The sequence below is a fragment of the Idiotropiscis lumnitzeri genome, chromosome 3, assembly GCF_059441095.1.
Source record: "Idiotropiscis lumnitzeri isolate Australia: NSW breed Sydney's pygmy pipehorse chromosome 3, RoL_Ilum_1.0, whole genome shotgun sequence".
Classification (NCBI taxonomy): Eukaryota; Metazoa; Chordata; class Actinopteri; order Syngnathiformes; family Syngnathidae; genus Idiotropiscis; species Idiotropiscis lumnitzeri.
The window spans coordinates 249,746-273,337 of record NC_142393.1 but is presented as its reverse complement, the minus strand read 5'-3'; the positions used below and the strand labels follow the sequence as shown (position 1 = coordinate 273,337).

At 46.1% G+C, this 23,592-nt stretch overlaps 4 protein-coding genes across 6 annotated transcripts; 1 reads left to right on the top strand and 3 right to left on the bottom strand.

Moving 5' to 3' along the window:
• Window positions 1–201: 201 nt before the first annotated feature.
• Window positions 202–6,529, top strand: LOC148339292 (F-box only protein 6-like). Its single transcript, XM_088291840.1, has 6 exons — window positions 202–554; window positions 1,979–2,225; window positions 2,297–2,411; window positions 2,485–2,580; window positions 3,341–3,476; window positions 3,551–6,529. The coding sequence occupies exons 1-6, from the start codon at window positions 483–485 to the stop codon at window positions 3,695–3,697; spliced, it is 813 nt and encodes a 270-aa protein (XP_088147966.1). The 5' UTR covers window positions 202–482; the 3' UTR covers window positions 3,698–6,529.
• A 102-nt stretch (window positions 6,530–6,631) lies between these two features.
• Window positions 6,632–10,779, bottom strand: LOC148339291 (cell division control protein 42 homolog). 3 transcript variants are annotated; one of them, XM_088289318.1, is made up of 6 exons: window positions 10,637–10,779; window positions 10,078–10,206; window positions 9,245–9,317; window positions 9,058–9,167; window positions 8,156–8,353; window positions 6,632–8,056 (listed from the first exon to the last, which is right to left on the bottom strand). In XM_088289318.1, exons 2-6 carry the CDS (start codon window positions 10,180–10,182, stop codon window positions 7,967–7,969), a joined length of 576 nt encoding a protein of 191 aa, XP_088145444.1. In that variant the 5' UTR covers window positions 10,183–10,206; window positions 10,637–10,779; the 3' UTR covers window positions 6,632–7,966. The 3 variants fall into 3 exon arrangements, with proteins under 3 accessions (XP_088145444.1, XP_088145445.1, XP_088145446.1); XM_088289319.1 differs by having other exon boundaries at window positions 6,632–7,498; XM_088289320.1 differs by having other exon boundaries at window positions 6,632–7,498; window positions 8,184–8,353.
• Window positions 10,780–13,472: 2,693 nt separating this feature from the next.
• On the bottom strand, window positions 13,473–14,579 carry LOC148339290 (CMRF35-like molecule 1). Its single transcript, XM_088289315.1, has 4 exons — window positions 14,506–14,579; window positions 14,062–14,427; window positions 13,836–13,896; window positions 13,473–13,760 (listed from the first exon to the last, which is right to left on the bottom strand). Exons 1-4 carry the CDS (start codon window positions 14,576–14,578, stop codon window positions 13,649–13,651), a joined length of 612 nt encoding a protein of 203 aa, XP_088145441.1. The 5' UTR covers window position 14,579; the 3' UTR covers window positions 13,473–13,648.
• Window positions 14,580–17,673: 3,094 nt separating this feature from the next.
• slc60a1b (solute carrier family 60 member 1b) lies at window positions 17,674–20,592 on the bottom strand. Its single transcript, XM_088291135.1, has 10 exons — window positions 20,311–20,592; window positions 20,042–20,240; window positions 19,727–19,969; window positions 19,486–19,651; window positions 19,290–19,405; window positions 18,772–18,945; window positions 18,563–18,710; window positions 18,428–18,498; window positions 18,234–18,354; window positions 17,674–18,156 (listed from the first exon to the last, which is right to left on the bottom strand). Exons 1-10 carry the CDS (start codon window positions 20,538–20,540, stop codon window positions 18,062–18,064), a joined length of 1,563 nt encoding a protein of 520 aa, XP_088147261.1. The 5' UTR covers window positions 20,541–20,592; the 3' UTR covers window positions 17,674–18,061.
• Window positions 20,593–23,592: the final 3,000 nt, after the last annotated feature.

The window sequence follows — 23,592 nt, the reverse complement described above, 5'->3', positions numbered from 1 at the left end:
CTTCCAATACAGTTAATAGTCGCTAAGAAGAGTGAAGTTATCTCTTTGCGAGGCTACCGTGGCGTGTAACAGGACCCGATAATTGTTGGTTTTGTGTGAAAAGCCCAAAAAAGTAACGATGGCAACGTAAGATGGCTGCCTTCTGGCTTCAGCCGCGACCAGCCAATCGCGAGTCCGCTCATATTTACGTCCGTGCTTGGCTTGCTTTGGTTCCGGTTTCCGTGTATCTCCGATGGTTTCTGGCTTTCGTTTCGATGGCCGACGTCGAACGTGACCACCATTCTTTGAAACTACATTTCAAGACATTTTCGGAGTGTAGTGCGACACGCCACAGCATAAGCTAGCGACATTGCCATTTGCGCTACCAATCGATTGGACTTGGGGCTGAACTTCCTCGTCGGGTTTGTTGTCAGTCAAGTCAAGTGACGGAAGCGAATATTCATTTGACAGACGTCGTCTGTGGGACGTGAAGTGGACTGAAAATGGGTGCAACTCAGAGCTCCGATCCCGTCACTTCGATTCAGAGTCCGTCTTCGGTTGCTACCGTGTCAAAGGTACATACCGTTTACCGAAGTGACCACGTCGAAACGATTATATTGACGCCTTCTTTGATTTGTCATCGCCCCGATTTGGACCACTGATTGTGGTGTAACACGTGTTGATAAAAACAACATTTGATTGTTTTCAAGCAATCATGTACATGAAAACGTGTTGCAATGTCATTTTCCTTCCTTTCACTGGGCAAGAATATAAATTGAAGCTAGAAAGTGTGAGACCGTTGAAAAGCTGACGCCGTGCTTCAACTCGGAGTCAAATTATATATAAAAAAAAAAACCTTGCAGGGAATTCATAAAAATGCAAGAAATGTTGACGCTGTGGCAGTCAAAATGTGCACACACGACTGAGTGTAAACACGTCTTTATTCCTAGACTGCCAACAAGAAAATAATGCACAATCACAAATTTGCGCCGGCAAACATTGACATGATTATGCCCCCAAATAGTTTGCCTGCTGGGTGAGAGGCATGCTCCTAATGTCCGCCACAACGCAATGGAGGCTGGGCAGAACTTAAATGATCGGAATGCATTTCAAGAGGAATCATGGAAATTGCGTAGAGATTGGGGGAATGTGCTGAACGGTTCCAAAATGTCCCAGTGGTGCAATACTTTTTGAACTCGCAATGCTTTGACTCAATCAAGAAATGTGGGAAATGCAGGAATTTTGTCCTGAGAAGCTATGACTTTGCTTAACCGTTTGAAGTTGATGTGGCAATGATGAGACTTCTTCACTCAACGTTTCGTTTACTAGAATTCTTTTTTTGTCGTTGTGGAATTGTGTAGGGAAAAAATGGGATTTTTGGAAGTGTGAATCAAATGCCTGAACCAAGTTGTCCCTCTTTTATTGTGACGGCTTTTATTCCAGAAGCACTCACAATGGAAATCCATGAAGTAGCGACCGTATTTGCATCTGGTTATTTAGATATGTTATTAAACGTTATGCTTAATACCAATACAAATAGGCATGTGAGGTGCAGGTATTATTTTTGTCCACTTGGGGTCGCTATTCTTACGTTTGATCGTGCAGTGTATAATTGCTGTCCTGTGAAAATATTTTTTTCTCCAGATTTTATTCGTTTTTATGTGAATGGAGTTTCTGCGCATTCAATTAACGTGAACTTTTTATTTATTTTTTTTTTAAACGACGTACACCTTTTTCACAGGACAGCAACGATATGTTTTCGTCCGGGCTCAATGAGTAACGAGGGATTCTGCAAATGAGAATGTCAACCAATTATGCGCCTGACTTTCAATTCCCAGCTGTGCATCATCTGGAACTTGGCCACATCTTCATGTGATTCCAAACTTTGGGCTGCTCTCTTGGCAATAAAATCGACTTGACTTGAAGGTTCTTCAATGCTACTTGTCAGCGAGGTTAACGTTGTTGCCTGGCTTGTCCCTCTTTATTCTTTCGTCATCAGGTCTCCGTTCCTCTGGAGGTTCTAGAAGAGATCTTCTTGAATCTCCCCCCTCAGCAGGTGGTCCTGATTTGTCGGTTAGTTTGCCAGCAATGGAAAGCCATTGCTGACAGCCAGTCATTGTGGAGAGACCGATGTCGGCGGGAAGGCCATCACTTGCTCACTTCCTCCAGAGTTCCCCAAGACTGGCGCTCATTTTACTTCTTGTGCAAGAAGAGACGCAATCTTCTGAAGAACCCACGGGCAGAAGGTTGGCAAAGAAGAGAGGCCCGTGGTGTTGTTTCACGTTTTCATCACAGCGGGACTTTTTTGTGTTTGCAGATCAAATGAGAGGTTGGCAGATACTGGAGAACCGCGGTGACCTCTGGAAAGTCGACGACGTCTTGGTGGCGCATCCCAATGAAAGCGTGAAGAGCAACTTTGTCACTTCGTACGGGTACGTGGAAACGGACGGAAATGTCATTGCGCTTCTCATAACCTTTTCGTGTCATTTTGTTTGTCTTTTCCAGCATGTGCCGCAAGTCGCAGCTTATTGATTTGGCGTCCGAAGGTTACAACGCATCATTTATGGATCACGTGCAGCCAGACATCAAAATATCCGACTGGTGAGCGGAAAAAAGACAAAAGCTCAGAACACATTTTGTGCACACAACACCGAGATCTTTTTTATTTCAAGGTCCTGTCAAGGGAAAATAAATGAGTTGTTAACAAGCGTGTAAAAGGCCCCCCACTCATCACGCCTTCTGCCTCTGGTTGTTCTTCCTTTTATTTATTTTTTTAAATCAAATTAAATGTACACAGGAGGCCAGAGAGAGACGATGATTTTTATTTGACGCATGTTAAAAAAAAAATTAAATACTGTCACGTTTATAATGTAACATATTTGAGTGTGTTTGTTTGTATTAAACTGCAGACTTCCATTTTCATTCATTTCAGTAGCTCAGTTTAAAAAGTGCAACATATAGTCACTAAACACCAAATGGATGGACCATTTTTAATATTTTGATCATTGAGCTTGTAGCCCCCCCCCCCTCCCAAAAAAAAAAAAACTAATTCTCCCTCTCAATTGAAGCACGTGTGAAATAATTGTTTATGGAAGAAATTAGGTTGAAATGATGTCACAATGTTCCTAAGTGTTTGATCAATCTCTATAATATTCACTGTGTGTGTGTGTGTGTGTGTGTTTATCGGTTTCCATGAAACAAAAAATTGCAGAAAAGCAACAAAAGAGAAAGTCCAGACTTTTTAAATAAACTCTAGAAATTCATGTAAATGTCGTTCCCAAATAAATATGCGGTAACGTAGGGAAAATAATTTGACATTGAGCCTGACCCTCGTCTTGTCGGTTGTTGCGTTGCGTTGCAGGTATGCCCCTCGATGGGACTGTGGCTGTCAATACAAACTCCACGTGGAGCTGCTGAATCAGAAGAAGAAGCCAATTCAGATCTTTTCTCCCGAGGAGATTTATTTTCAACAGTGGAACGATGGCAAGTGGAAGCAGGTATGAACTCTTGATGAGGAAACACGACAGTACACGCAACAAAGGAAAAAAAAAGTTCTTTTTTCTTTTTCCAGATAACGCACGTGTTCCACAACTACGGGCCAGGAGTGAGATACGTCTGCTTTGTCCACGGGGGCAAGGACACTCATTTCTGGGCCGGATGGTATGGAATTCGCCTGACGGACAGTTGTGTCGAGATATGTCCCGCAATGGAAACGTAGTTCCGTGGAGTTCACCTAATACACAAGCCACGTGTGTTACAACAGATCCGTTTGAAAGCCAACCATTTTGTTTTGGAACCAACCCACCTGAAGTCTGACGCACTTTGCCCGCCTCCTCTGTCATGCTCTCCGAAAAGTTTGTTTTTTTTCCCTCTCTCTCCGAGATCCCCACAAAGTCGTCATCGCGGCCATCCTGATGTGGTCCCCGTCTTCAAAACAGGCCCTCGTGATGACCCCCTCGGGCTTGGGGAAGAGGAAACAATCAAACGGCAATGTTGTTCTTAGCTAGGAACTGTCAGATGCTCGATGCATTTGTGAGCAGCTGTGAGTTTCGCTGCCACAACTCCTGCAGGATGGCTTTGCCGACGTGCTTTTTCGTCTTTTGGCTTTCATGAAAACGGCAATAGTGTCGTTTGGGTTTCAAATCTCTCCCTTGTGACACCATCCCTGAAACCTTTCTGACAAACTTTGCTATGTGCTTCCTGCCTGCCCTTGGCACTATTTTGGCAAATGTCACATTTGGTAGATTTGTCACCGCGGAGACTTTGGTTATTTTGGTTGTCATCGACCCCAATGAAGAAGAGGTCAAGCGCAACATTTAATGATTCTATAATGGTGCTTTGAGATATGAGTGACTTGACTTAAGAGGTATTTCGAGATGCAAGCCAAATTGGTGGTGGCTCAACTCCCTTCGGAACAAGCAACACTCAACAATTCTTCCCCCAAAATGGTTTTGAGCTCTTATTTTCCTTCTGTCAGCTAAAATGGACTTTCTATCTAAAACAGAATATTTACACATTGTGTATTTAAAACAACCACATCGCTTTGCCTTTAGGAAAGCCTGCTTAGCTTAATGCAAACAATCCTAACGCCTTCAACGGGCGAATGAGTAGAATTGGTGTTGCTGTGTTCCAACCCTTCAGGCGATAAATAAAGTGCATGTGCTCGCAGCGTTAAGACACGTAGACAGCAGACAATATCGCTGAATAATACTCGTAGTCATATAGTCCTTTTCCTCTGCAAAAAGTGACTCATATCCTAATAAATTTCAAATGAGTTAACCCTCTCCATACTTGTAGCGTCTGCGTATTACACTGAACCTGAGCAAGGTAACCAACATGTGCACACCACATGCAGCTGTACATTTACAGTGACTACGTTTGCAGGCAGTCACACAACCAAAGCAATATATTTAAAAAAAAAGACCCTTGGTTGACCTCTTTTTAATTAACATATTTCGTTTTATAAACGGCAGAATACCCAATTGAAAGTGATTGATTTGTGTTCTGCGCACGCTCTATCGTCAAGGAAGTACTTGCATGTGTGCCACCCTTGCCTAACTTGAGTACATTGATTAAAAAATAATTTTAAAAACTTGAGTGCGATGATTTAAAAAACAAAGAAAAAAACTTGGGTACGATGATTAAAAAATGCATAAAAAAAACAAGTATGTTGATTAAAAAATATAAATATAGCAATTTAAAAAACTTGAGTACATTGATTACAAAATAAACTGTACGTTGATTAAAAAACCAAACTAGATAACTTGAGTATGGTGATTAAAAAAATCACAACAAACGAGTGCAGTATTATTTTCTTTTTTATTTTGCTGGCGGGCAACTCGTCAGTAACACGTAGCGTTAAACAAACATGGCGGCACTACCACGCAGGACACAAGCACACTTTTGGAGCTGAGCACGAAAGAAACCGGCTGCTTTATTAATGTGGTGAGTGTCATGAATCAAATGTTTAATTAACGGTAGAAAGTAACAAGTGGAAATGACGCCTAAAAATAGTAAGACTCCACAATGCGATGCGATCGTCCATTTTGGATGGCAAGCCCGCCTTTTTCTCGCAAACCGGTCAGCTGCTCACTTGGACGCCTTTATGCGACGACACTTTTTAGTTCATTTGTTTGTCTGTTGCTATGGCAACATACGCGGAGACTATAAGCGGGTGGGCGGGTGGGCGAGTGTGCGTTATGCTGACAAATTGCGTTTGCGAGACCATTTGGACCCATCCAAAGTTTGCCAGACTGCATGACAGTCGTCATGATTTGACATCAATCTCGCCCACTGCCTCCCTTTTCACCCCCGAAAATTGTGTGGCTTGAAGGACTTCCACAATTGGAAAAGTCTGGCTCCATGTTGACAGGTTTGTGTCCGTTGTTGTCCAATTCAAGACGCTCTCCGGACGCCATTGGCTCGTGCACTTGCGCGCGCATGCGCACAGTGCCGATATTGATTTCGTGGGAAGTTTGGAACTTTTTGTCTTGCTTGTCGTTTGTTTAGTTAAGATGGCGAGAACTTAATATTTTCTTTGTCATTGAGTTTTTCCTTTGGCTCAAAATACTTTTGACCTATTTCTGTTGACCGCATTTCTCACGCTGTGAATGTATACCACACTTGCTTAGCATCAGTAAATTCTGTTTTTGTTAATCCATGCTTAAATATTTTTAACTGGTAAACTGTCAGAACGTCCTACCTGCTTATGTCTATAAAAAAAACATACTCAATATCTCTATGCTTGTATTTTTAGGAGGTTATTTAAATAATCAGGGTTTCTATGCTGGGGAAAAAAAACTAAGTTGATAGAAAGAAGACGAGCACGTTGGCTAGCGAATCTTCTAACATGACCACTTCAAAACATATCTGGTGTTTTTTTCTCTCTTTTATGTTGAGTGGCTCATCAAATGAACCTTTGAATGTAATTCGGAGGCAGATGTGATGTTTACCTGTTTGCACGTAAGGAAATCTTGAATGCCCATTTTGCTATTACATATATCCTCTATACACAAATATGTGTGTAATAAATAGCCTGCCCAAACTTGCATTTACTTTTCACACTGCTCCCACTTGCACTTGTACAATTCCACTTCTCTCATCGTGGAGTGCACGTTGAAGGTTTTCAACCATGAAGACAGACACATTATCAGTCTCTTCATAATACTGGTTTCTTTATTGTGACATGATCACAAGGAAAATACAGTACAGTTCAATTGAAAAGAGGAAACGAAAAGAAACCCGTCAACAGTTTCTGCAAAGTTTTTTTGAGCATCGCTTGAACTTCCCACCTAACTTCTTGCATCAGTAATGCACACTTCTCAGTCAATAAGTTAGCGATCATTCTCACACTATGTACAACTCGATTATTCTCACACAACTCAATCATCGGATATGGTGACTGACAAATGCCAACCATGCTAATTGTGTCATTGAAAAACCTTCACAACGCGTGAACATGTTTTGTAAGAAATGCCACGCTTGAATAAGTGAAAACTGGCCTCGTTCTCCACACCTCAAAAATGAAATATCAAAATTTGCCTCTGGAATTGCGGACAAACGCAACTTTCTGCGTCAAGCGTTCACACTGCGAGTAAATTGAAACTGCTGTTAAGGTAGCTCAAAGCACCAACTCGGCCGACAGTCTTCAGGCTGAACATTTCAATTGTGTTGCTTTTCTGTTGACACTCTGCTGAAATGCATTCCGCAACTTTGTGCCTGAATACAGTACGAGCCATTTTGGGGCCTCAACTTGTCAAGAGACACAAACGCGCCCTACCTTGGTGATAGTCTTCATGAAGTCAGGCCATTTTTTTTTTTGTAGCACAAACAACAACCGATGTACCGAGGTGAATATATTTCCTGCTCATTCAACTTGCGCCGATAACTTAGAAAGTGGTGCGTAGACGACGGACGTCTGCCAGCCAACCTAGAGCAGAACACATTTGCGCCTTTTCTTAGGTTCGGGGGGCTCCAGGGCAGCCAGTATTGCCTCGTCAAACACATTCTTTAATCCTTTCTGTGGAAACAAAACATTTGGTTCAATTCAAATAAAAAACAACGCAACATGTGCTAGCATCCGACAGCAAAAAGGAAGCGGAGTGGAGATGCAGCGAGCAAATGCACATTTTGCTTTATTCGAAGAACACGATTGAGAGCGAGAGAGAAGCAGAGAAAGGGCGGCGGTTTGGGATTGTCAGTAGAAAATGTGGCGGTAAATGCTTCCGAGGGTACAAATGGCGACATGCTCGGTGATGACTTGAGACACGCGCATGCGGGCAAGTCGTGGTGACGGTTTGGCACTCTTGTCTCGTCTCAGGTCGCCTGCGTGAGCGCGAGTTGACCCGGTTGAGCAGAAGGACAAAAGGTTCCCCGACAACTTTTTGTCTCGGACGTTGCAAAGACGACAAGGTTAGTTAGCTGGCCGCTTTCTTTCCAACGACTAAGCAGCAGACGATTGCGAGGCAAAGCGAGAGTCAGCCAGGCATCAGAACAAGCAGCATTTTCTCTTTCTCTGAGTTTCAGGAGGCTCTAAAGCGGCGAGGATGGCCTCATCAAAGACGTTCTTCAGCCCCCGCTAAGGAAGGGAAGCAAGCAGGAAAGACAGAAACACAAGAAGGACGCAGTTAGACGCAGCCGGCGAGGCGCTTGGGCGGCGTCACTCGCCAACGCTAACCTGCGTGAGGGCCGAGCACTCCACGTACTTGACCGCCTTGAGGTCACGGGCCAGCTTCTCGGCCGTCTCCGGCGTGATGGGCTTCTGTTTGTTCTTGGCTAACTTCTCCACGGTGGAGGGGTCATCGCGCAGGTCGATCTGAGTGCCAACCAACAGGAAGGGCGTCTTGGGACAGTGGTGAGTGATTTCCGGAACCCACTACGGGACGGCACAAAACACATCGGCCTGTCACGTCTGACCACGCGTTCAAAACTCAAGCGGGGGCATACGCGCCCAACATTGCACCGTCGCCTTGATGCTACTGGAAATCTCAAATTAGGAATCGAGCTATCATTAACTCTCACTCACTCGCTCGAGCAATATGTGTGGAGCTCCGAAATAAGTTCATCTTTGAATTTGCCTCATGTGACAAGAGTCTGAGAACGGTTCCGCAACGATCGCTGCATTCTGCGTCATTTGGGCATGTCAAAAAACGTCTCCTGGAGTTATAATACAGATAATAACCTGCTTGAAGTGCAAAAAGAAATTGCAGCAAATGAGCCCAAACTGCACTCAGTTATCACGCCCTTGAGTGTGTCAACCAGCCAAAGTTCCTGAAGTTCTGTAGACAAACCTAATGGTGAGCATGAGTTGTTGTTTGTCTTTGAGTGCCCGTGATCCTCGAGAGGAGAAAGCGGCTCACGGAATGGATGGATGGCTGATGACAGATAAATAAATTAAAAACTGTGCAACGTTGACATCATTTAGATGGCACTCCTAACTGTGACGTTTCATGTTCCTTTGTCGAGAACAAACACTTTTGTTCAAAAATTTGACTTTTGACCTTAGAGATGTCATGAAACCGTTGGACGTACGAGGAGCAACTCCTGTCCAGAAAATAAAATAAGTAAATAAAGACTGACCTTTTCTTTGACATTTTCAAAGGAAGACGGCGAAACCACAGAGAAGCAGACGAGGAAGACGTCCGTCTGCGGGTAGCTTAATGGTCGTAACCTGTCATAATCTTCCTGGCCTGTGAGGAGACGCAGCAAAAAGTCAAGCGGCCGCTCGCAAAGCTCACAGCGGCACACGAAACTTGACCTCACTCACCTGCGGTATCAAATAAGCCGAGGGTGTAAGGTTCGCCACCGATCATAACAGTTACTGCATAGTTGTCAAACACCTGCGGGGGAAACGACATCTTGGTTTTTCAGCCTTTTTTCATTTGCAAGAACAAAGCATCGGCCACCATGTTGGGCAATATCGCTCTGCCGTCGACCCAAATAAACGTCACGACTGCTGCCGCGCTTGAGTTCCCATTGTCACGTGACCAGACCCGCGAGACCGCTGAGCAGTCTTGCTGCGTATACTTGCAATAACTCGCAGAGCTGCGCTTTGATGGCATGGTTTCAACTTTTGTCCAAACCGTCAAATCCACATGATGGATGAAAATTACTCTCAACGCAATATTAAAAAAAAATACCATGTTGGGACTAATGGGGGCATAAACTGTTTACCTCCGAAAGAAATAAATCAACGAGTAAATTTGGCTTTTGTTCCCCTTAAACGTGACCCCAGCCGCCGTAAACGACACCACCACAAGCTACGTAGACTCTCCATAACAACCCAGGCTAAACTGGGTTCCTCTGCGACTTACGACATAGTGAGAGCTAGTGACTGTACTACTTAGTAGTTAAGACAGCAGAATTCCAAGGCTGGCTGAATGTGGACGACTGTTGGCACGATTTGGCTGCCGCTCACTTGCAGCCTTCTATTGCGTTCGACCGTGCAATGTGGCACCCGCACAAAGCGTAGTCATCGGTGCTATTCCGCCGGTCAGCGTTTGATAGGATGGGAACAAGTTGCAGAAGCAACTGGTCAGGTTGCTCGGCGGCGTCGTCATCATCAAGAAGCCAGAGAGAGCTCAAGTCCAGTCCACTCACTGTTGGCACGTATTCCGAAGGGAATTTGTTGGTGGTGTATGAAATGAGCAGACAGGTTTTGCCCACTGCTCCATCGCCCACCACCACACATTTGATGGTCTGCATCGCACTTCTTTGTCTTCAGGCTGCCTGCAATCCCAGAAATGCATTGCATTTTACTTTCTACCAAACAAAGCACTCGTTACGTTCAACACGTACTGAAGTGTGATGCCACATTTGACCGCGTACTTAATTGGTACTCAACTTCGAGCTCCACATCCTACAACATTTACAAGGATCGTTCACGTTTATTACTACAACCGTGAACAGTAGCAGTTGATAAATCCCGCTCTGGTGGTTGTCACCAATTTGTTTATTTATTTATTTTAGCTGAGGAAGTAGAACACCCCCCCCCCCCCCCAAAGTCTCCAGGCGAGGCGTTGCTGTTTTGTTTGCAAGCTTAGCAAAAGGCCTCGTCAGTTTGCGCGAAGGCAGATGAGGGCAAAGTTGCTCTTCTGGTTGCTTTTCTCTCTTTTTGTAAAGACCGAGCCGCGTACCACGTTCGCCTGGTCGGACTCACCTGTGGCAGTCGGAACACCCGAGGGCTAACGTGATCGTAGCTTAGCCTAGCTTATCTTACTTTAGCTTAGTCGAGCTTCGAGTAGTGTGGGCGTTGGCAGCGAGCGTGACGTCATTTGTCGCCCTCTTGACTTGTGCTTCCTGCTCAGCAGTTCCACTCGAAAGAATACGAGCGCATGGCGACAACAAAATTCAAATTGTGGCCATGGCAAACCAACCTTTACATGTCGTATTATGATTTGCATATGTCACCAGCTCATATTTGCATGTTTTCGTCTCTTTTAAGTTGGTGGTTGACCGAGTTGGGTTGGCGATGAGCTCTTATTTTGAAAGAACTTGTTGTTCATGTTCATCTGCATGAGCGCCGCTTTCACCTTGACCACGGAGTCATGACGGATGACGTATTCCACAAAACTCGCATGTTTTGAATTCTCTCTTGATTTTTTTTCTTTGAGCTCATCTGAATAGGATCACGTCGTCGCCATACATTATTCCTCAGCCCAAATCGAAAAATACTTTTAAAAAACTTTTCTGTCTTTTAATTTCAAACACTCATACTGTGAAGAGCTGGATTGTGCATCAAATCTTAAACTGCAGAAAGTTGGAGCAGCCAACAGTAAACGGATTTCTGGTGGAAATTAGCCTGGTTTTACATTCTTGATTTTTTTTAAGTTTGTTCATAAATATATATTTTCCCTTAAAAATATTAAAATTACTATGCAACTCAATTAAAAAAAAAAAGCCCCTAAAAGTGCTCACACTTTTTCGGCATGCGAGCTACTTATAAAATGACCAAAGCAAAATGATCTACCTACTATAAAAATGCAAATTTATTCATTTATATATATATATATATATATATATATATATTTATATATATATATATTTATATATAGATTTATTCATATATATATATATATATATATATACGTATATAGAAGCGAGAGAGAGAGGAGTAAGTTGTCTGAAAAATGACTGCTGTCCGGACAACTGGCTTTTTAATTCTCTCACCTTTCTCTTCCTCAGCTCGCTTTTCGGCGGAAAGTCGTTATCATATTTTCCACGAAAATCCCGCTCCACATTTCCCTTCTTAGGTGTGGCAATGGTAGACTGGCAGATGAGGGAAACGCACTTCGAAAATGTCATCGTGAAAAACAACTCCTCCTCCCACTCCGTATTAAAGTGATACGTTTTTGTCTTCTTACTTGGTCGAGCACCCCCATCATGTTTATACCCCCCTTGAGTTTAAGAGAATAAAACGAGGTCTTAAAATTGGAGGTAACCAACTCGCTAGCTTGTTTGTGCATGCGTGGTGACCTATGTGTCACAAAAAAAAAAAACCTCAGGTGTCATCTGATTGGGTGCCCTGTATCAATGACATGACGGATAATGATAGGCTGACGTCTATTTTTTCATGCCATGCGATCTACCCATACTACCTTTGCGATCGACGTAATGATCACCCCTGCCCTGCCCTGGAAGTTAATGTACAATATCCACAAAGCACCGCACTTTCGAGTTCTATGTCTTCAATCCTGTTGCTCGAGGGCCGCCGTCCTGTCTGTTTTCCATCTCTTCCTGATGCAACACACCCGATTGAAATGATCAGGATTGTTATCCAGCTTCTGCAGTCCTTGCTGATTATCTGAGCGTTTGAATGAGGTGCGATGCATCAGGGAGAGATCCAGGAAAACGGGACAAACAGCGAGGAACAGGATTGACGACCCCTGTCTTAAGGCATGGAAGCGTCCAGTGCGGGCTATACACGATAACGGTTGATGTGATGCAAGCCTAGTCCTAAATCCTTAACTGACTCTCGATGAACAGGGGTCGCTGGTTTCTTGAACACGGCGACTACCCGAATTTGAAAATGTTCTTGGATGGGAAAGTCGCACCTCTGGAGAAGAAGATGCTAATGCCCATCACATCCATCGCTTTGATATTTTCAGAGGTTGAAGTGAGCATACGTCGAGATGAGCACATGAAGTTTGATAATGAACGGTCACAGTTTGGTGACATTAAGCGCCGTTAAGCTTTTTGACCGTCAACATTTTCAAACGGATTTAATGCTTTTTATTGACCACGGGGACATTTGACTAAAGTCAATGCTGCTGCTGAAAAGTAGTTACAACGGAAACCTGGCTTGGAATAAGAACGCATAAATATTGAGATTTTGTTTTTAGTACAATAAAATGGCAGTCTGGAAATAATATCCACCCAGACAGAAAAACATTAAAAGGTTCTAATGGTGGCAGCGAGCGTTAGAGCGTCAACACACGGCGACCTTGCATTATGACATCAGCAGGAAGAAAATGCAGAGAACAGACCTTGTTTTTTGCTGTAACTCCTAATTGGTCTCTGCGATCGTCAACAACGCCGTGAAGAACGCGCCGCAATGACGGCGACGTGTCACTTCCTCTCTCCTCTTCTTCCCAAGTATGTGGCACCACACTCATAAAAACAATCGTAAAAAAATCGCCCAAAAGCTTGACAATTGACAAACGGCTTTGAAATAACGGCGCTCGACGTTGCCTTTACGGGAAGTACGTCGCAACACGGCGTGCATTTGGTCCGTCGGCGGCACGCAAAGCAGCAAATAAAAAACAGGAAACAAATACAATCAATTTTCAGTTTCACGTCAACTATACGGATAATGTTTGAAGTACTCAATTAAAGATAATTGAAGATTTTAAATTGACAGGTCCTGAAAGGTTGATAGGATGGATGGATTGATGAATCGCTCGTTTGACGCATCGATCTGGAGATCGATCGCTCGATTGTCCTACGTAGGAAGATGGTCGACGTTCAGACGGATAATATTTCAATGAAATAAAACATTCATGGACAAAATGACCGTTTAATAACCGCAATCATAAATCCAAGCAGGAACGACGTACCCAAACTAATTGAACTTCTTTGCACTTGGCTCAAATTTTCCGATTTCCGAAAAACGATGCACGGCGAAATAGTTCACGCGTTTCTTGAAATGTTTTTCATTCATAAATGTTGGTGTTTAGTCGAGGCAAATTTTGCGAGCCGTCGTGCGCATCCGTTCGACGAGATGGACCCAAAGCAAACTAAGCAGCATTGACCCAAAAAGGATCCATCGAAGAGGCTCCCACCACCTACGTGAGAAGAAAACAAAACCACTCAACTTGCATGAAACGTTGAGCACAAACTTTAGTTTTTTTGTTGCTCACCGTGTTTTGTCTTTATTCGTCTCGGATGAATTTGCTGGCTCTGCGCTGGTCGGCGCCATGACTGCGGAGACGATTGCTTTGTTTTATTCACGAGCACACTTGAAATGTTTAGTGCGCATATTTTGTCTCGGTGAGGACAGAACGAAACCGGCAAAAGTCGCATTCGAGCCAAGAATATACCGCGTTCGTTCCGAATAAAAGTCCCGCAACGACGATGTAAGCGTACCTTTGTTGGCAAGGATGAGCTTGACGCCGGTGAAAATATTCCTTCCCGGCCTGGCAAGGACGCACCAGTACATGTCGCCATCACTCGGGACGAGCGCCCGCATGGTCACGATGAAGACGCCGGCGCGCTTGTCGTCAACGATGGAGCATCGGTCGCGATTGCGCCGCTTGGGCGTTTTGGCGACGATCTTGCACAGCTCGTAAATGGGCCCCCGGCACCAGTACTTGGTGCTGTCTCGGAACTCGGGCCGGTACTGACACGACACGCTCAGAGATTCTCCGAAAGCCGCCTTGACGACTTTGGGCGCCTTCAGCTCGTCTGCGGCCGCCGAATGCGTCGGAAGCCAAAAAATGAAGATGAGCGGAGCTGCGAAACGAAAACATGCCAAGTTTGTTCAACTGCAGTGAAAAAAAACAACAACAAAAAAAAAAACCCAAACGTTACCTTTGAAGAAGCCAAACGGTGACCAAGACGTTCTCATGATTGAAGAGGAAACGACAATGTGGCATGGAAGCATCTTCCGCTTATGTCCCCTTCATGGTCACGTTGTGCAATCACCCCCGCCCCCCCCCCGCCCCGCGTGAACGGTTGCGTGGGAGTCGCGACATCATTAAAGACGTGCGCAGGGACAAACATTTCCCCCCAAAAAGTCTAAAGTATATCTGAAGAGTCTGCGTGAGGTACGATGACCACTCGGTCAACTCAAATTCGTCATTTCGTCACATCGCTTGTGCTTTAGCGAACCTAAATCACTTTTTTGACTCATCAAAAAAAAAAAACAGAACTAAGCTGCTGACATTTGCTGTGTTGAGCAAACGCAAGCATTTTTTTTTTTTTTTTAAATCTCAGCCATTTATCCGGTAATCCCTTAGAATGCTTCATGTGCCCCGATGACGTTCGTCGTCGTCGTCCCCCACAGCCGAAGGTCACACGTCGCTCGGGCCTTTTTCTTCGCTGCCCTCGAGCAAAAGTCGACACACGCTGCCGGCGAGGGCCTAAACGCGCACGCTCGTCAGCTGCCTCATGCGACGGGCGCCACGCCGACCGCCGACGTCTTGCGTCGCCTCACAACAAAGTGACGCCAGAGAAAGGTGATCTGCTGGTTGCAATTCATGTCCGTCCACGTGATGTTTGTCCAAGTGGCTGGCGACCAGTCCTGGGTGTCAAGCCATTTTGAGGCTCCTCATTCTCGCCATTTTTGTCAGCGCTCCACTTTGGAGACGTTGAACTTGCGAGGTTGCGCTCGCCTGCGACAGAACAAACTTTTGTTTTGTGCAAAACACGTCAGCAATTTTGTTTTTTTTTGCCAAACTTCTCTTTTGGACGCACTCGGCCGACGGCGTCACGGCGACCCCATTCGGAATCGCTTTGGCTCGCAGTATTTTCCAACTTGAACGCTTTGCAGATGAAAACGGCGCCGTGCGATTCGCTCAGCACTTGTCGCTTGACCTTCCCAAACGACGGAAACGCAAGCGTGTCTTGGCCTGTCGGCGTGAATTAGTGTTGCCCGACAAATTGCTGCTCACATATCAGCAGTTTGCTTTTTTCTTCTCGTCGATGTCGTTTGGCTGCTAATGTTTGACGGCAACTCTCAATCTCGGCCGTAAATGTGTCACGTCGTTATCCTGGACAGCGAAAGGCCGCCAGCCAGTCACAGGGCGGACGTTGACGTCGCCGCCGCCGCCTGCACACAAGTCAGGCGGCCGTAAATTTGGAAACGTGAACAGCGCATTTGATGAAAATGAAAATGCAAATACTTCGGACTGTCCCAAACTTTGGACTTGTGGAAGCTTCGATGTACGAATTGCCACTTATGAGCCATCCAATTTGAAACAAAAGTGCGCGCGCGATGGCAAAGTTATGTTGATGATGATGATGTATTATTTATTTATTTATTTATTATTTTGGGGGGGGTCGGAGGGGGTCATCATTGTTGCGCGTGGTTATTACTTGGCAACGAGGTTGATGTGAAGTTGTCACGTCTGCAGGACAAGAAGCGTCGGAAAAGAACTTTGTCCGTTTGGATCAAACTTTTCCATTTGATCTTGACCATCTGTGATGATCCGTGTCGGTCATGTCAGCGTTTTTGTTGTTTTCTTCACCTTCCTGCCATGTGCTCCTTTTGTTTATTTGGTCAGCTGAGTGGGGCGTTCCCTTCAGCACTCGTTCCCCGTTAGCCTCACACACCTGATGCCCATCTGCTTCCCGGATTACTCGACTATTTAAACACCTCACTCCGGTGCATTGCCGACATCGCTGCTCCCGCTACGCCCTTCGGACCGTCACCGTCGCTCCCTGATCCCGTTCATGCTCCTGTTCTCCCCCTCGCCATTTTTCCTTCGTTTCTTTGTTCGTCGTTGGTTTTGACCAGTTTCGTCACGTTTAGTTTTCTTTTGTTATTTTGCACCCAGCCACGTTTTTTTGTCCTTATTTGAGCCACTCAATAAATTCTCTTTACGTTACACCATTCTCTGCTTCCTCGCCTTTTGGCTCCACCTCCTTCCCGCCTACTGGCGAACCCCGACACCATCAAAGCAAACGTGATCACATTAGAAATGAATGCAAATTATTTGATGAATTCAAACCGGATTAGAAGCGCTTCTTTGAAGAATCTCGGCTCTCGGACACGTTTGCGTTCGCCTCGGTTGCCTTTCTTAGGAAAAGAGAAAGTAAAATTTGGCCGTTCGTTCGGACGCATTATCAGCACAGATGATCTGAGCTCAATGTTTGCAGACTTACGTTGCCGTTTGTCATGACGGTCAACATCCGGGACACTTGGTGAGGCCACAAAAAAAAAAAAAAAAAAAAAGTGCTCTCATGGTTCACTTTTCTACCTTCTGGCATGTGACATAAGCGCGACCTGCCCCGAAATAAAAACATTTGCTCCGTTTTCTATCGTGCAACGTTGTTCTCGGGATTTATTTCGCACAACCTTCCGGAGTCGCCCACGAGCTGTCGAGTTGATGCAGGATGAGAAACTGGACGGCGGTAGATGAATTTGGAACAACGAGTAAACGTGAAGCACCTCAAAGCTGCATCGCAAACTGAAAAAAATTCACCATTACACTTTTGGAACAAAGCAAGCAAAAGAATTGACATTGCCATCATGAACACTAACCTCGCTCGCTGTACAAGCGGAATTAATGATTGCACAATATGCACACACGCACGCACAACTCCAGCATGAGCCACAAGCATGTTGAGATGCCATTCGAGCGAAGACGCCCACCGACTGCACTCTCGGCCCAACAACGAGTGACCCAAGCACACGAAACACATTATTTCTGTGATTGCCTCTAAGCCCCGCCCCTCTGCCATCGCACAAATGTAAAATATTCCAAATATTCCCCTTTGCTCGTGCCACTTTCATTTGAATCGGTACCCAAAAACGCCTTGGAAGCTTTTTTTTCTCTGGCCACGGGTTCAATGTCGTCTCTAGCGCCCCCTTGTGGACGCGCCCCAGTTGTGAAATGGAAAGTTACAGATTGATTTCACTCAAGCTGTTTGGAATGCGTTACTTGACAAGTTCAAAGTCGTCAACGTGGAAGCTGAGTGCAAAAAACGCAGCAGGAAAGCTGAAAACAACAACATCTGAATTGGCGTCCTCGTCACTAATATCGAAGAATATTTATTCGTTGCTAAACTATCGACAGAGTTGCAAAATAAAACACTTTTCAAATTGATGACATTTCCATGACGGATGAGGCCAAAAATGAAATAATTAATTGACTGGACGGAGATTGTGACGTTGTTTTAATATTCTTGTTAGCGGGATGGGCGAGTCTGCCTCTGAAGGTTCTGAACTTCTGTTGCAATGCCGGAGTGGTTTTGAGCAGCGTCCTGCCGCAAACGGAGAGCCGGCTGTCGCTTTGCTCCGCGCGGTTGAGATTGAATGACGCGAGCTGTCCATTGCGTCAAAATGCCGTTGGTGGATAATCAAATGCGCCCGACCATCGCCACACTAAACGTAATTTGATGTCAGGACGTCAACGGAGCCGCCTCAGCTCTTCGCCGCCTCCCGTTTGGGCTCAGCTGCGGGCGATCCGTTCGCCCCCGCCGCGTCTTCCTCCACCATGGCCGACTTTTTGGTCGTTCCTAAAAAGAGGAGAGGAGGCGAGGGTGAAACGCACGCAAAGGACGCCGCCGCAGGCCGAGCGCGAGCGCGGTCGTACCCGTGAGGTAGTTTCGGTGCATCCGATGGAAGAACAGCAGAGCCGTGAAAACGACGAAACCGATGCTGGCGATAATCACGCCGCACAGAAGGAAGCTGTAGCTGCCTTCGCTTTGGATAATCTGAGGACGAAATGGCGCGGTTGAGTCCCGACACGGCCGGTTCACGGGACGCGTTGGCGGCCGCTGGACTTACGGAGCCCACCAGAACCTGCATGACCATCTCTCCCATTCCCGCACTCGTCACCAGCACCGACGTCGCGCAACCTGCAAGCGTCACATGGTTTTGTTTCGAGATCGGACGTGTGCGCGTGTGTCCTCGCGCGCCGACCTTGGTAGTCAAGGATGTCTTCGGTGTAGGCGAGCATGCACGGGAAGATGCTGCTGAGGAAGAGGCCACACAAGCAGGTGCCGACGTACAAAAAGGTTCTGCTGGTGTAGAAGATCAGCAGCAGCGACACGGTGACGATGGCGCCCGCCTGCCAAAAGGACGACACGCCGCGTCGGACCTCGACTCGTGCGGCCGCGTCGTTTCCTTACCAGGTTGAAGAGGAGCAGTCTCATAACTCGGAAACGGTACGACAGCGGGATGGACAGCAGTCGTCCTGCCGTGATGGCGGCCCAGAAAATGCTGGCCAAGTAGCCGGCGGCCTTATGCGGAAGCGACATCGGGGGCGCGACGGCGTACGTGTACACGAAACCCGCGTAGGCACCCTGAAAAACAAAAGGCGGCCTTCGTGACGGCACCTTGGCAACATTGCTTATGCAACACATGCCAGGTCAAAGGTCAGCCCGCTCCACAAAAACAACCAAAAAGGCCCTGGTGTGTTTTGGAAGAATCAAAAAATGAATTTGCCTTCCTCGTCATTGTCTTGTGACGCCGCCAAATAAACACGTGACGTGTTTGCACAAAGCGTCTGTGGCTTGTTGAAATACCCGAGCTGGCCGGTCCGTTTTTGGGGGTGACAACTTTTAAAAAAAGGATTCCATTAAAGGTTGATTTCAGTTGCTTTTAATTTGCCAGCTCGTGATTGTTCTCGGGATTGCGTCTCACTCACCACAATGCCATCGGTCATGAAGAGCACCATCCCGCCGAGGATGTGAATCATGAAGAAGGATAGCGGCAGGCCACGCAGGTTCTCGTTCTGACAGCAGCTGAAGATATCGCCGTGACCTGAGCGCACAATTGACGCAAAATGTTTGTGGCTTTGTTTGTTTCCCGCACGCGCGCGCGTCGATCTCGCCTTAGCGCACCTCCGGCTTGATGCGCCGTCGGCTCCTCTTGCGCGCCGACCTCGGCCCCCTGCTGGTTCTCCAAGGCCAGTTCGTCTTTGTCCAGCAGCGGCGGGGCGGCGCCGCGGCAGCACGGCAGCAGCCGCTCGCGATACATCAACAAGAGCACGGCGAGCGGCACGGGCAGCTGAGGGCGCCAAAGCAAAAACGGGATCGGTTTCCAAATCTCACCCGGAGTCGGCGAGCGTCTCGCCTCTTTTACGTTGATGAGCGCCATGATCCAGAAGGCGTAGCGCACGCCGGAGCGCTGGTCGCCGCCCCCGTGCTCCGAGTGGCTCTCGGTGATGTTGTGCCAGGCGATCGGGCTGCTCCTCAGCATGTTCCTGAAGTGATGCGTGACCTCCGTCCCGTTGCCCGTGTGATTGCCGCAGCCGTGTTCGGACAGAAACGGATCGGCGATCAGCGGGCTCACCAGGGCGCCGAAGCCGATGAAGAAATGGAGCGCCTGCGCGGCCCAAACAAAGCACCCGCGTGAGCGCTCGGCGCCGGCGCTCCCGAGAGGCCTGGATTCCGTCACCTGCAGGAAGACGGCCGAGTCCTTCTGGTAGATGGTGACCAGTTGGATGTTGGCGATGGTGTCGATGACGCCCATGGCCAAACCGGACACGGCCATGGCCACGGCCAACACCAGCACGTTGTGGCACAGAGGGATGACGGCAAAGATGACGGAGATGACGAGCGCCGACGCCAATAACGCCGACAGAGCGCTGAGCAACCTGCAACGGAGCGCAAAGACGGCGAGCTGGCCGCCGTGGGCGGGCGGCTCAAATCTGGGCTTGTACTTACGTCCGCTTGAAAACGCCGCCGACCGAGCTGCCGATCAGCAAGCAGAACTGCTGCGAGAAGAACACCCACGTGATCTGGCTCAACGTGGACTCGGTCTGACACTGCAAGTCCAGAATGGTCGGCCCCAGGAAGGCGATGCAAAGTCCGAAGCTGAAGAAAAGGCTCCAGTAAGTCAGCGTGTGGTGGGCGTTCCTTTTGAACAGCGTCGCGATGCGATCGTCCACCAACATCTTGGCCGCGCAAGAATCACGAGCGGCGGCCGACTGCGTCGCCGGGCCTCGCCTGGCGACGCTTTTAAAGCCGTCCGCTCCCTTGCCGTTTTATTGCTCAACTAACAAGGATGTCCTCTCGGGTTAATGTGTCAAGTGGAAATGCTTCCAACGATAACAATCGGTCAATGATTATCGGCAACTCGTTCAAAACGTCTTTTGAGACATGAAAACTCCAACTCAGTTTCAAAAACATTTTCCTCAACCGGTTCAAATAACGAATCTCCTTTCAAAACAACAATTCACAGACGATGCAAAATGTTTTCAACTTTTTTTCATTTCATTCCGGTTTTTGTGTTCGTCCGTCGCGCTTTCCGAAAGCCGCAGCGCATACCTTTGGAAAATCGAAATGTTGATGTGTTGCTTTTCTCTTATGTTGAACGTGTTTTTGTATGCGTGTGCGTGCGGCGGCACGTTCAACATCAGCTGAGCGTGCGAAGGTGGAAGAAGTCACGTGGCGGCTTCCGCCAAGTTTGGCCATCGCGTCGTCTCTCCAGCTTCGTCTTTGCGTTGAAAACAAAATCGAGTGGCAATTATTGAACTTGGTGCAGTGCGAGGGAGGCAGGCAGGCAGCGAATGAATAGCTAATCCTTTGAATGATTGCATGGGAGAAGCAATGCTTAGCCCGGACGTGTGCAAATTTGGGCTTTGGGCAAAACGGAAACAAAAAAATGCATCTTGAGAAAACAAATTGAAGTCATTGTTAGTTGTAGGATCCTTTTTTTTTTTTTTCATAATCTGGTCCATAAAACCTCTCATGGGCCCGAACAATTTTATTGACCGTAGCACCAAATTTATTTAGTTGTTTTGAGGACAAGAACAAACGGGAATTAAATCATTGTCTCATTTGACACCGCACGAGTGTCAATGGTCGCAAATATAATCACAAGCAACAGAAATAAAAGAACTCCTCCAAACTAAAAAAACGAACAAAAAGTCTCCACCTGGGGGCAGTATAACATGAAACTGTTGATCCAAATGATGACCTGATAGCAAAATATGGCTCAATCAACGGGTTTAAGCGTTGAATCTACATTGAAACGAAATGGATTTTGAATCATAAACTTCAATTCTGACAAAATGTTGTTGAACCAACGTTGATTGAGCATCAGTCTTCAACCAAAACAAACTAAAAATCAATCTAATTCAACATTGATTTGACATCTTTTGCTATCTGGGGAGGGTCGCAACTCCTCAGTAAGCCGCCGTCGCATTTCGAAACATAATTGATTGCGATTTCCATAATCGATTCCAGTTTGATTGATTTTCGATTCAGTCCAAATTTCACGCAGAGAACCGAATTTGCGTTCCGATGGAAGACGTTCTCAGAAGACGCGATGTTGCACGAATATGAAGATTGACATTACCAATTGAACTCAATGCTCTTTTGTCACACGTCATTAAAAAACCCAACAAAATTCCATGCACATTTCAAAGGAACATTTTGCAGTGTGACGTTTGGTGTGCTGCGTCAGTTGCTTTTGCAAGCGCACAAGATCAGGAGTGAAAGCTCAACAAATGCGTGTTTATACAAAGGCCATTTATTAACATTCATCACCCTGCCACACTTCCTCTGCTGGAGATTTAACAACACGGGATGACTGACTTTGTTCAAGTAATTGTCAACTTGAGTCATCGTCAGGCGGCCGTTAATCACCAACAGCCACCTCGGATTGCTCAAGTTGGACATGAACTGATTCACATGCGTGGGCTCCAGCGGCCAAAGGTCAGCGCGCCACTAATATTGCTGATGATAAAAAAAGAAAACATTTATGGTCCTACTTTAAAACAACTGTGAAAGTTGTCAAGACATGAACTCATTCACTGCCAGCCCCGGAAGAATGAACGGACTTTTTGGCCTCTCGAACCATCGATGGCGTTAAACAACAACAACAAGCCGACGATCATTCTTTCAGAAAAGTTGAAGTGATGCGTGGTGACCTTCTGCAAAGTTGATTTCACATCAAACTTGCAGAAAAGAATGTGATTGGTTGCCTCCATGAAAAGGAGGGCAAAGCTTGTTTTCAATTTCAACACCAGGGGGCGCTAATGTTTAATTCAGTTTGATGGTCACAACAGGAAAAGGTAAAAAACATCTCGACGCAAAGTGATTCTGAATACTGGTGAGGTTTGTTCTTGAAATCACTTCAGGATTGTTCACAAGCGTGTGTGGCATCAAATTAATTTATGCTGCATGTGCAAAATAACAACAAAGGTGTCAAAATCATTCTTGATGGACGGACTCAACTTGTCGGAAACATGTTGGGTTCATTTCAGATTTGATTTTGGTGTCTTTTTTCACATTTCTTATAAGAAATCTAGTATAAGAAAAGTTTGAACTTCCAAGTGTGCCTTTGCATGTATTGAGGCTGTGCTTAAAAAAAGAAAGAAAAAGAAAACAGACAATTCAGCAAGCGTGCGTGCCAAGTTGCACATTTTGACGATTGCTGGCCGGAATCTAGAGCACCCAAATAAAAAAAAATTTTTAAAAATGGCCTCTTCACTGTTGAAAACAAAGCAAAGGTGGAAAACAAAAATGTGAAAAAAAAAAAATTCTTACACACTCATGGGAAAGTTTTCTCATCTGGACAAGCCAAACGATGCGCGAGGTGTCCCATCCTCGTGTTCGCTCACTCAAATTGTCAAAATTGGACACATCAAAAGGATTTGAAAAATTTCTACACGCAACAACTTGGACAATTTTGATGCTGGAAAACTTTAAACGTTTTTGCTCGGACGGTACAAAAAGTTGGACCTTGTCTTTTGCTCTTTGAGGACATTGAAGGCACTTATTTTATTATTTTTTTTTTTCACCTGCGATTGCGCAAGTGTGCTGCCGGTGCTCTGTTACAGTAACGACGGTCACGGCTCACCGACGTTTGCGAGCTTTGCGACTGTGAAGTCATTTTCAGCTGGTGACAAAATGGCCGCCCCCAAAATGGTTGCATTTTGTTGCTTCATTCCAATCCCCCGCGCCTCACGACCTTAAATAAAACATTTGACAACATTTCAA

Bases quoted from the DNA above. Each gene is read 5' to 3' on its own strand.
- LOC148339290 (XM_088289315.1), bottom strand. From the start codon at position 14,578: ATGCTTCCATGCCACATTGTCGTTTCCTCTTCAATCATGAGAACGTCT. The intron at 14,428-14,505 runs GTAACGTTTGGG...TTCGTTTCGCAG, and splicing joins ACCGTTTGGCTTCTTCAAAG to CTCCGCTCATCTTCATTTTT. The intron at 13,761-13,835 runs GTGAGCAACAAA...CTTCTCACGTAG, and splicing joins ACGAATAAAGACAAAACACG to GTGGTGGGAGCCTCTTCGAT.
- slc60a1b (XM_088291135.1), bottom strand. From the start codon at position 20,540: ATGTTGGTGGACGATCGCATCGCGACGCTGTTCAAAAGGAACGCCCAC. The intron at 18,946-19,289 runs GTGAGTGAGACG...TTTGTTTTTCAG, and splicing joins TCATGACCGATGGCATTGTG to GGTGCCTACGCGGGTTTCGT. The intron at 18,711-18,771 runs GTAAGGAAACGA...TCCTTTTGGCAG, and splicing joins GACTGCTCCTCTTCAACCTG to GCGGGCGCCATCGTCACCGT.
- LOC148339291 (XM_088289318.1), bottom strand. From the start codon at position 10,182: ATGCAGACCATCAAATGTGTGGTGGTGGGCGATGGAGCAGTGGGCAAA. The intron at 8,354-9,057 runs GTCAGTCTTTAT...GCCGTCCCGTAG, and splicing joins TTGAAAATGTCAAAGAAAAG to TGGGTTCCGGAAATCACTCA. The intron at 8,057-8,155 runs GTTAGCGTTGGC...TCCCTTCCTTAG, and splicing joins AGTGCTCGGCCCTCACGCAG to CGGGGGCTGAAGAACGTCTT.
- LOC148339292 (XM_088291840.1), top strand. From the start codon at position 483: ATGGGTGCAACTCAGAGCTCCGATCCCGTCACTTCGATTCAGAGTCCG. The intron at 2,226-2,296 runs GTTGGCAAAGAA...TTGTGTTTGCAG, and splicing joins GAAGAACCCACGGGCAGAAG to ATCAAATGAGAGGTTGGCAG. The intron at 3,477-3,550 runs GTATGAACTCTT...TTCTTTTTCCAG, and splicing joins ACGATGGCAAGTGGAAGCAG to ATAACGCACGTGTTCCACAA.